Source organism: Tauraco erythrolophus, chromosome 28 (assembly GCF_009769465.1).
Source record: "Tauraco erythrolophus isolate bTauEry1 chromosome 28, bTauEry1.pri, whole genome shotgun sequence".
Classification (NCBI taxonomy): Eukaryota; Metazoa; Chordata; class Aves; order Musophagiformes; family Musophagidae; genus Tauraco; species Tauraco erythrolophus.
In genome coordinates, this window is record NC_141492.1 from 2,124,343 (window position 1) to 2,135,478 (window position 11,136).

General features: G+C 67.7%; 2 protein-coding genes across 2 annotated transcripts; one reads left to right on the forward strand and one right to left on the reverse strand.

The window, feature by feature from the left end:
- The first annotated feature begins 1,171 nt into the window (after positions 1-1,171).
- Positions 1,172-3,636, forward strand: GIPC3 (GIPC PDZ domain containing family member 3). The gene is made up of 6 exons (XM_086627647.1): positions 1,172-1,429; positions 1,857-2,042; positions 2,373-2,553; positions 2,989-3,101; positions 3,317-3,398; positions 3,485-3,636. The coding sequence occupies exons 1-6, from the start codon at positions 1,172-1,174 to the stop codon at positions 3,634-3,636; spliced, it is 972 nt and encodes a 323-aa protein (XP_086483773.1).
- Positions 3,637-4,226: 590 nt separating this feature from the next.
- TBXA2R (thromboxane A2 receptor) lies at positions 4,227-5,682 on the reverse strand. Its single transcript, XM_086627505.1, has 2 exons — positions 4,870-5,682; positions 4,227-4,496 (listed from the first exon to the last, which is right to left on the reverse strand). The coding sequence occupies exons 1-2, from the start codon at positions 5,680-5,682 to the stop codon at positions 4,227-4,229; spliced, it is 1,083 nt and encodes a 360-aa protein (XP_086483631.1).
- Positions 5,683-11,136: the final 5,454 nt, after the last annotated feature.

Below are 11,136 nucleotides of genomic sequence, written 5' to 3' on the forward strand. Positions count from 1 at the left end.
CCCCAGCCAGCATGGTGCTGGGTGAGGTGGTCAGCGGTGGGTGCCAGCATCCCCCCTGCTCTCCTGCGAGCTCCCCAGCTCCTGCAGCTCCGCCTTGCCAAACCAGGGATTCCTCAAAGGCTCTCTCCGAAGTGCCTGCAGGTTCCTGGTCTGGAGTGAATCGACCTCTTCCAGGGTGGCCCAGGGGCTGGCATTAACTGCTCTGTGATGGAAGGGGGGCAGCCGGTGCCCTGAGAGCCCCCGGGGCTTGGCGCTGCCTCTTGGCCTCCAGATCAGCCCGGGAAGCCTCCTGGTCCCCCGTCCCGCCGTGGGTCAGGTAGCAGCTTCCTTCCCCCTGCCCCTGGCTTTATTTAATTTGCCCGCTTCCCTGCTGCTCCCCCATGGGTGCCTTCAGCCTCCTGCCGATGTCACCGTGCCCGTCACCTCTCCTTCCCCCATGCCTCTGGGACCAGGCAGGGCAGCTCCTGCCCTGCACAGCAGCGAGGGCAAAAAAACCCAGTCGTGCTGGAGGGGGAGCTGGGACGGACCCCTTCCTCCCCGTGGTGGGAAGCTTCTGGCTCTCGTCTCCCTGCTCGAGCCCATCCTGCATCCGTGGGACCACCGTGGCGGCAGCAGCGTCCGGGCTGTGCTGTGGGCAGCCGTGCCCGGGGCTGCCTGGCGCTGATCTTAGACTGTGTGATTAGAGAGTGGCTTTATTTTCATAACTGGCACTACGTGAGTCTGGCCCAGGGTTTGAGCCGGGGCTGGTGGGCAACCGCTCCGCCGCCTGTGCTCTGTAGATGAGTCTCCTGGTTGCCATCTCCTGGTGGCTGCTTGGCTTGGGATGGAGATGGGAGCAAATAAACGTGGGAGGAACAACCAGCCTGGCCTCTGTGTGTTCATGCTGGGAAGTGGCTTTGGAGCTGCTCCCGACCCTAATCCTGGGGCTTTGGGGTGCGGAGCAAGGGTGATGGCCCCGAGCTCATCCCCCAGCCCCAGCTGGGGAGGGTGTGATGGGTCCAGCTGCTCTCCCACCTCCTCCAGCCTGGCTGGGGCCCTTCCTGGGTGGCAGAGCTCACCCGATCCCGGGTGGGTTACCTGCGCTGCCGGATCGGGTTCCCGGGCCCAGGGATCACTTTACGGCTGAGCCAGGAGCCGGCCCCATCTATAATTCAGCAGTGCCAGCGGCGGGATGCGGCGGGCGGGCAGGCGCAGCAGGCAGGCCCAGGAGGGCAACCCCATGGAGAACGGCGTGGGCCAGGAGCTGGGGACCCCTGAGCCACCCGCTGCCGAGGGCGCCCCAGCCCCCCGGCCCCCCCGTGCCCGCCCCAGGCTGGTGTTTCACACGCAGCTGGCACACGGCAGCCCCACGGCGTCCATCGAGGGTTTCACCAACGTCAAGGAGCTCTACGCCAAAATCGCTGAGGTCTTTGGCATCTCGCCCACCGAGGTGAGGGGCCTGCCACTGCTGGGGCCGGGGGTGGGGGGGGTGGGTTTGCACCCAAAGGGGGGATGCCAACCCTGTGGCACCATCTGTGGCCAGCCCTCCAGCGGGACCCCAGCCGCTTGCAAAGGCAGCCCCCAAAATGACCTGGAAAAGAGTGTTTTAATCTCAGGGCTGTCTCATCTCCTCTGGGGAGTGGTTGGGTGGCTCCATGCCTCAGTTTCCCCCCTGGCATGTGGGAAGGGAGCTGGGGTGGTGGGATGGTGCAGCACTGGGTCCCTGGGGCAGGCTGGGTGTCTCCAGACCCCTCTGCTCCAGTGGCACCCAGACCTGGTCGGATCTGCCCTTGGCTGGCTCCTGCCCCACCACCACTGATGCCCCCTAGCCCTGCTGGGGCACCCCCAGCCCCTGATGACGGGGTTCCCCGGGGCAGATCCTCTTTTGCACGCTCAACACGCACAAAGTAGACATGCAGAAGCTGCTGGGGGGACAGATCGGCCTGGAGGACTTCATCTTCGCCCACGTCCGCGGTGAGACGAAGGAGGTGGAGGTGACCAAGACAGAGGACGCGCTTGGCCTCACCATCACGGACAATGGGGCGGGCTACGCTTTCATCAAGGTGAACCCCCCACCATGGGGCTGCCATGGGGCTGGGGGCAGCCCTGGAGACTGTGACTCCACAGGGTGGCACATCTGTTGGCACCACATCCCTGGGACTGTGCTCCTTCCCTGACTCCGCCCCCCATCCCACCCGGGTCCACCCTGGCCCTGGGGGTCTCCCAGTGCAGTTTTGGGGGGTACCCTCCCTGCCTGACCCTATTGCTAAAGCATGTGGGACCACAGAGGTGTTGCTGGTGGGGTGGGCTGGGGACTCCGTGTCTGTCCTTCCCGTGGTGCCACCTTGTCTTTGCATGTCCTCTGTCCACCCCCCCGACCCCGTGGTCCCCAGAGAATCAAGGAAGGGAGTATCATCAACCGCATCCAGACAGTGTGCGTGGGCGACAGCATCGAGGCCATCAACGACCACACCATCGTGGGCTGCCGGCACTACGAGGTGGCCCGGATGCTGCGGGAGCTGCCCCGGGCTCAGCCCTTCACCCTCCGCCTGGTACAGCCCAAAAAGGCCTTTGGTGAGTCCCGGGGGGGTCCCCCTGCTCTTGCCCTGGGAACTGGGGGACCCCATGGCACTCCTGTCCTGCAGCTCTCTCCACACGGACCAGCTGTCCCCCACCCCATGTGCACCCTCAGCCTGTGCGTGCCCCTGCATGGCACCCGTGTGGGCACTCCTTGCTGGGTACCCACACCTGCTTGCACTCCCTGTGGGCACCTCCCAGTCTGTGTGCACTGCCCTGGGCACCCACGAGCACCCCGTAACCCTGTGCATCACCACCCCTGCACCCAGGGGTGTCCCTGATGCCCATGAGCATCCTCTCCCTGTGCATCACTCACCCCACGGTGCCCACCCTGGGGTGCTGGGATGTGCGTGGGCTGCAGCTGGGTGGTGGTGGGCAGGAGGTGCCAGGCTCAGCCTGTGCCCTCATCTTCCTCCCCACCCCGGGGTGCAGACATGATCGGGCAGAGGACACGGAGCAGCAAGTCACCGGGCGAGGGCAGAGTGGCCAGTGGGAAGGAAACGCTGAGGCTGCGGGCACAGGGCCCGGCCACGCTGGAGGAGGGGGTAAGTCTCCCCCAGAGACCCCCTCTCCCCATCCCGAGCCTGTGGCTGCTCATGCCGTGCCCAGTGAGGGGACGAGTATCCTCACACCTTTGGGCGAACTGTCCATCGCCCAATGGATGCCCATGCATGCAGCACCCACGGGCACAGTTCTTTGGGAGCCAAGGGGGCTGTGAGCTGTGCCCCCAGCACCCACCCGCTGGGCCTCTTGCCCTCAGCACAGCCCCTTCGAGGAAGAAGCTGCCCGTCGGGTGGATGATCTGCTGGAGAGCTACATGGGCATCCGCGACAGCGAGCTGGGTGAGTGGGCAGGGTGGGCACGGGCTGCCCACGGCAGCCCCTCGCCCGCTGCTAACCCTGCCTCTCCTCCTCCTCATCTTCCTCAGCCTCAACGATGGTGGAGACGGCGAAGACGAGCCCCAGTGTGGCCCAGCTCGCCCGCGGCTTGGACTCGGTGCTGGGCGAGTTCGCCTTCCCCCAGGAATTCGTGGCCGAGGTGTGGGCGGCCGTCTGCCAGCCCAAGGGGAGGCAGGAGTAGTTGGGCGGGGGGGTGGTGGCACCCCTCACCCGTGTCCTCGCCCCACCTGGGGCTGACCGTGCCGGTGGGGGTCCCCATCCTGCCCCTTGCACCCTCCTGAGGTGTGACCCCTGGGTTGGTGGGGGCCAGCAGGGCACCCAGCCCACCCCCCTCCCCCCTCCGAGGATCCCCCTCGTGCACCCCCGAAACATGGTGGGAAGCGGCCGCGGCTCATTAAAGCGGAGACTGGAAGAGAAGGGCTGTTGCTCGGCTGGTAACGGGGACCCTGGGTGCCAACCCGGGGTGCGGAGTAGTGGGGACACCCCCCTCCCACCCCCTCCCCAGCCCTGGGGCATCTCCAGCATTGCCATGGGTGGGGGAACACACCAACACCTGGGACAAGCTGTGTTTTATTGGGGGGGGGGGGTCACTCAGATGGGGACAGGGAGGGGGGAGCAGTCCTGTGCCCCCTTCCACGTACTGGGCTCCGGGGGGACAGGGAGAGCCCATGGATGCGGGTGAGGGGGACAATTAATTAACCTGGGGGTGTGGGATGGGGGAGATGGCTCGTTTCCCGCCCCCCCCGCCTCGGTGCCTGTCCCTGGCGACGGCTACGGCAGGACGGAGTCGGTGGTGAGCTTGCGGCGCAGGGAGGGGTTGAGCACGGGGTAGAGGGAGATGATGGAGGGCCGGGGGCGAAGGCTGGGGTAGATGCGCTGCAGCACAGCCCGTCGGAAGAGGATGTAGACCCAGGGGTCCAGGATCTGGTTCCAGGTGACCATGCGGATGTAGATGAGCAGCATCTTCTGTGTCTCCGTGGGCAGCACCTGGACATGGCCGCTGGCCGGCAGCTGCTGCAGGACCGTCTGGATGATGAAGACCTGGGGGAGGGATGGGGCAAGACATGAGCCAGGGGGTCCACACTGAGGCCCTGAGCTGCCCTGGGGTGGGGGAGATGATGAGGGTCCAGGTTGGGTGTTGAGCCTGTTGGAGAGGGGTCCCAGGCTGGTTTGGGGCACCTGGTACTGGGGAGCACCCACTCTGCCTGGATGGCGCTGAGCCCCAGAGCCCATCACCCAGGTCCCAATCCAGGGTGCAGAGTGGTGGTGGGGGGGACACCCCCAGACTTTGGGGCCTCACCAGCAGAGACGTGGGTGGGAGAACACACCAAGACCTGGGACCTCACCAGGAGGAGGGGGACACCAAGACGCAGGAGGGACGTGGCGGGGGGACCACCAGGCCCCAGATCCTCACCAGGAGGGGCATCCAGCAGATGGTAGCGATGATCATGATGCCCACGAGCTGCACCATCATTTCCACCTCGCTGTCCCGGCGCCGCTGCACCGACTCCCGGTCGTGGTAGACGCGGCAGAGCGTCACCACGCTGACAGTGTTGAAGATGAAGGACAGCAGCACGGAGAAGATGCCCAGCAGGGCGAAGAGGAGGCAGAAAATGATGTTGCCGGTGTCGGGCAGGAGGGTGAGGAAGCACCAGGAGCCAGGGTACTGCAGCGTGTACCGCCCCAGCCCCAGCACCGGCAGCAGCCCCAGCAGGCAGGAGAAGCCCCACACCAGTCCCACGATGGACCAGGCACGGCGCTTGGAGATGCTGGTGGAGCGGGAGAAGGGGTGGTTGATGCCGAAGAACCTCTCGCTGGCCATGGTGGCCCCCAGCAGCAGCGGGCACTGCCCGAAGAAGACCATGGAGAAACCGAGGAAGTTGCAGAGGTGGCAGCTGGGGTCCACCTCGGCCCAGGGGAACTTGATGAAGTGGTAGGGGATGATGACCGAGGCCGTCACCAGCAGCCCCATGAAGTCCGTGACCACCAGCCCGCAGAGGAAGACGAGGAAGGAGGAGCGGGCCCGGCTGGCCAGCTTGCGGGAGGAGCTGAGCAGGACACAGAGGGCGAAGAGGTTGGAGCAGAGGCCGATGAGGCCGAAGGCGGTGGAGAACCAGGGCGAGGTGATGATGTTCTGCGCGCCAGCGCTGGCGTTGAACACCCCAAAGCACATGCCCGCCCGCCCGGCCGTGCTGCCGTTGAGGGTCTCCGTGTCCTCCCACCCCATCCCTGCTCCTTCTGGCAGCTTCAGGCACCATCCGGGCTCAGCTCCATGGCACGTGTCCCTGTCGGCGCCGCCACCGATCCCGCTGTGCCCTGAGGGGACAAGGAGGGGGGTTTAGGGTCCCACCCGTCACCCACCGTGAGCCTCCACGGGCTGCGGAGGGGGACACCACACCGGGACCATGGCACGAGCAGTGGTGGCGGCAGCAGCAGGCACGGAGGGCCCCAGCCCCGCAGCTGGCCGGGATTAACCGTCCCCGGCCGTAAGCCACATGGAGCTGCTGCCACGAGGCTGTAATCCGGCGTGGCGGGGGTTTGGAGAAGCGCTGGCAACTCGGCTCTGACAGCGCCCGCTGCCTCCCGCCCCAGAGACACCCACTCTCCACCGTGGCACCCAGGGGAGAGGCCCCGTTCCCGCAGCGCGGTGGGGAAACTGAGGCACGGGATGGGAAATCCATGCCTGGAGCCGTCGGCTGCACCCCCCCAGCACCGCAGCCAACCTCCCCCCCCCCCAGCTGTGGGACACATGGCTTGCACGGGCGACAGCCCCGGTCTCCCTCTGCCTGGCCCCACCACGGCTGGAGCCAAGAGCTTGTCAGCAGGATGGTGGCCCCGGGGACTGTGGCAAGGTGCCCGAGGATGGCTGTGGCCGTGGGCAGCCCGGTCAGTGCCACGCTGGCTGCTGGGGGGTGACCAGGGGCCGGGAAGCATCTGACATCTGGGAACCCCCCTGACTGCTGCTTGCATCGCTAATTAGTCCAGGCTGCAAATGAGGTGATTGGGCTGGGGCAGAGGTCTGGCAACAGTGGGCACCAGACACCTCCTCCCAAGGCGACCAGACCCCCTCCTCTCCTCCTGCGAGCCGTTTCTCCAGGCCGTGGGTGCCCTTGCCACCCTTGCTGCCTCTGCAAAGACCCTGCTGCAGCACCCTCTGCCCCAGTACTCCTGGCACCTGCCCTCTGTCCCCAGCCTCAAGCCAAACCTCAAGCCAGCCCCGACTGGCACCAAACCCAGCACTTGGTCCTGCTCCGCATCCCCATGATCTGGGTGAGCCCTGTGCCACGTCCCACAGCATGGCACCCCCGTCTCGCCACCCGCTCTCTGGGCCCTGGCACGAGGGCTGCCGCAGGGCTGGGAGCCGTCGCGTGCACCCGAGGGTCACACCGATCCCACAGCCCGTCCCAGGGCTGGGATGGGGCCAGGCATTGCAACACCCTCCTCCGGGGCCACATCCAGGCAGGATGCAGGGCTGCGGGTGCTGGCACCCATCGGTGCAGCAGCACTCCCACCCTTGCCCCCGTCCCTGGCTGCACTGGGGGGAGCGGGGAAGGGGCTGGGGGTGGCGGCGGGGGCACGTCCCCATCTCGGTCCCCGTCCTGGCGCGGGCGGCTGGCAGAGCGTGGGGGTGATTCACTGCCGCAGTGCGAGGATGGCCCCGGCTTTTTCCATGAGACAAGAGGGAAAACTTGCTGCTGCTTCTTGTCTCTGACGCCCGGGGGATGGCAGTGGTGGCCCGAAAGGTGACGGTCCCCTTGAGACACGAGGTCAGGCCTCGGCGTGACAATTCCGGGTCCCTGAGGAACCATCCCGCATCCTCTGGGATTCCCTCTCTGCCCTGGGTAATGCCACACGTGTGCCACGGCTCAGAGGTCCCGCTCCAGCCACGTGCCAGCCCACACTCTCGAACCGCTGTCCTCGCGTGTGTGTCCCTCCACCCCGGGGTTCCCTGCGCTCGCTCTGGCGTGACTGCCCCATGGCACCCCGCCATGGACTCGCAGCCACGGGATGCTCTTGGCTGCCAACTGGCTTGGTGTGGGCAGGATCTGCCCCTCTCCCCAGTGTCCAGAGGGGCAACCTCCCCGCGGTGGCAAGGATGCACCAGCCTTGGCAGCTCCATGCAAACCATACCATCACCCACGTCCTCTCCCCATCCTCCTCTCCTGCCCTGGTGCAGCCACGACCCGGACCCTCACCAGCCGCTCGCTGCTGGCAGGGCCAGGGGCACCGGGGGTTCTCTGCCCCACACAGGACCAGCCACGATGCCAAGGTGGGCTCGAGGGCCGAGCAGCTGGATGCCGCTCTGCACAGAGCTGCCAGGGCTGGCCAGCCTGGGACTGTGCAGCACTTAGAGGGAATCAAATATTAACGAGGGGCCATTTAGCAAGAGCACGGCTGGGACCACCCCGCGTGCCACGGCACCCAGGGGCACTTGCGGTAAAGGGTTCATGTGGGGCTGGGGGCTCCTCACTCACTGTCTCCCCTCCTCGTGGGCGGCCACCGCAGGAGGACGTGCGTGGGGACGGCAGGTCCTGCAGAGGAGAGGCCCTGAGCCTGGCACCTGTCTCCACCGACCCCGGGTGCTTGGGTTTGGGGCTCCTGGATCCCGCAAAAGCCTCTCCCAAGGGAGATCCCGTGGGAGCGAGGGTCTGGCCACGCTTAAAGGCAAAGGGTGCTGGGGTAAAATCCCAGTGGAGAGGAGCTGTCTCCGAAATGGGCAGCTGGAGGCTGAGAGGCGCTGGCAGCAGCAGCGGGGGCCAGTGTGGGCACTAATGGGGCTCTTGGTGCTGTGCGAGCCCGTGGGCTCAGTGCTGTGCCACAGACACACCGCAGGCTGCCCGGCCTCCACCAGCTGCCGCTTCCTGCCCTGGCCACATCCGAAGCTAGAGAGGGAAAGGCGAGAGGCTAATGGGGAGCACAGGAGGCTGCTCCTTATCAGTGCAGCCCCTGCCCCAGGCTTCCTCGGGCAGGGCTGGGCACGGGACTGGCAGGACCAGGCTGGGGCGGCGGCTGGGAAAGGCGGTTTGATGGGCAGCAGGGAACCACATGACTGCAAAGGGACCCCAAACTGGGCAGCAGCAACTCCCCCCGCACCCCACATGCCCCCTCGGCCTGGACTCTGCCACCCAGGATGTGGTGCTCAGCCACGGGGTGCCGGTGCAGAAGATGCTACAGGGTGTTCACATTTGTCCCTTGTGTCCCCAGTCCTCTTCGCTTGCTGGCCCTCTCCAGGGACAGCCCTTGTGCCCAGGACAAGGACTTGCTCTGCAGGAGCCCTTCTGCCTCTCTGGCCTGATGTCCCTAGTGCAGGTGGTCCCACAGGATGCTGATGGGCACAGCCATCCCTGCCATGGATGGACGTGGTCCCACCACCAACTGTTCCCCTGGCTGAGACTCTCTGGGCAGCAGATCGACTCAAGGCCATGAGATGGGAGCTAGCTCGGCCCGGAGCGGGGACACCCCAGGACAGAGGACGTTCCTGGGAAGCAGCAGCACAGCAGCAGGGATGGACCCTGCCAGGCACGGTGCCTCTGTTGTGGCCCATGACAGAGCTCCCCAGTCCCAACCCTCTGAGCCGGCTCGGGGACTGTTGGCACCATCCCTGTCCCATCTCGTGCCAACCTGTCCCGGGGGGTCGCGGGGCAGGGCAGGCGGTGGCGGTTGGGGGATCACCCCGAGCGCCTTTCGGTGCAAGAGCCGGGGCTCGGCAGCCCTGCAGGGGGGGTCGGCAGCCAGGGCCCCCCCCGCGTCCCGGCTGCCCCCGGCCGCAGCATAGGGCACCTCGAGGGCTTCGAAGCTGCCACTGGGATGCCCGCTCCGACCACCCAAAATAGCGCCTTTCCCGGCCCTTCGCAGCGGCGCAAACCGTGCCGGGAGGGCGGCGGGGGCGGCCGGGGCTGCGGGGACAAACGCGCTCGGAGGGGGCAGGATCCGGCCGGGTGGGGGAAGCCCCGAAAGCAAATCCTGGTGCCGGGGGGAGCGGGGCGGGGGGGGCTTGGAACGTGCCAGCCCCGGACACCGAGCCCAGGCACAGGGAGCCGAGGGGGGAGCGGGGTTCCCGCCACCCCTCCCCAGCCCCGTGGGGTCAGCGCTTCCCCCCACCCCGCGAAACGCACCAGCCCCGCGGGTTTCTGTGCAAAGCGGGCGGCGGGGGCAGCCCGTTCCGCCCCGCGCAGCCCCCCCGGCCCCAGCCCCGCGGTTTGTCCGTCCATCCCCACGCTGCCGTCTGTCTCTCCATCCCCCTCCGTCCGTCCCTCCCAGCCTCTTCGTCCTTCTCAGCCCCTCCGGTCGCTACCCCCAGCACCCCTCGCCCGTGCATCCCCCTGCCCCTCCATCAGCGCCTCCCTCGCCCCCCCAGACCCGGGCCCTACCTCGCTGCCGGCGGGACCCCACCCGCTGCGGCTGAGCCCGGCTCGGCTCAGCTCAGCTCAGCCCGGCTCGGCGGAGCCCGGCCCCGGGGGAGGGCGCGGGGGAAGGGCCGGGCTCTCCGGGCCACCCCGCCCCGCCCCGCGCCCCCCCCCCGGAACAGGGTCCGGATCCGGCCCCGCGCCCGCTGCGAACGGGGCTCCCCGGGGGTGCGCGCCTCGACCCCCCCCCCAGACCCCCATCGCCCACCGCACCGGGCTGCGCCCCCAAATCCCCGGCAGCATCCCCCAGTGCTGAGCCCCCCCCGGGCCGGCACCCAGAGCCCCGCCGGCCCGTGGCGGCCTCGAAGGCGCCGGGACCCGCGGGGGGGCCGCAGGGCCGCGACCCCCGCTCTCACCTGTCCCCCCTCGGCTCTGGGAACGGGCCGCTGCCAGCCCGGCCCCGCCGGCCCGGCTATATTTAGTGGGGCCGGGCTCTCACCCGCGTTACTCATTTGTTTACTCGAGCCGGATTCCTGCGTCCGGAGGAGGGGGGGTCCGTCCTGTCGTGTCCCGGGATGTCGCCGCTGTCCCCCCGCAGCGGGCTCCGACACCCGGGAATCAGCAGGCAGCGGCTCCTGGGAGGAGGGTGGGCGAGGGCCGCGGTGCCACGCAGACATGAGTGGGTGCCCCCCCAGCAGTGTCCCTGGGTGTCCCCCACAGCCCCTGCCTTTCCTACCCCAGGGGATGTGGCCGGACGCAGCCTGGGGGTGTCGCACACTGGGGGGCTGTTTCCCAGCCCCACCGTCCTGAGCTCGGGGTGTCACTGTGCTGCCCAAAGCCACGACCAGCTGGGCCCACCGGGGTGGCACATCCGCAGGCACTGTCCTGCTGGGGCATGGGAGCCTCCACTGCTGCTCTTTGTGCTCCACCGAGGAGGGCAGAGCCTGTCCCTGGAACTGGCGTCTCCATCCCCGGGTGACACAGGGGCATCCCGAGCACCCTGCATCCCATCGAGGCCAGCACTGCCAGGCTGCCACCCCTCCATCCCTTGGTGTGGAGCAAAGACCATCACAGCAAAAGCCTGGAACGTGGCTGGTCCTGGCAGGGGGAGTGTGCTGGGAGCAGGAATGGCCTCACCATGAGCAGAACCCAGCTCAGCATCTGTGCCCAGATGCTGCTCGGGTGTGCTGACCTTCCCACCATCCTGATATGGGGTGCGGCTGTGCTCACAGAGGATGTGGGTACGGAGTTGTCAAACGTGGCTCTGCAGCCGCCGACCACCACCCTGGGATGGACCTGGGAGACCGGCTGCCGCTGTCTCTGGGGGGGCAGAA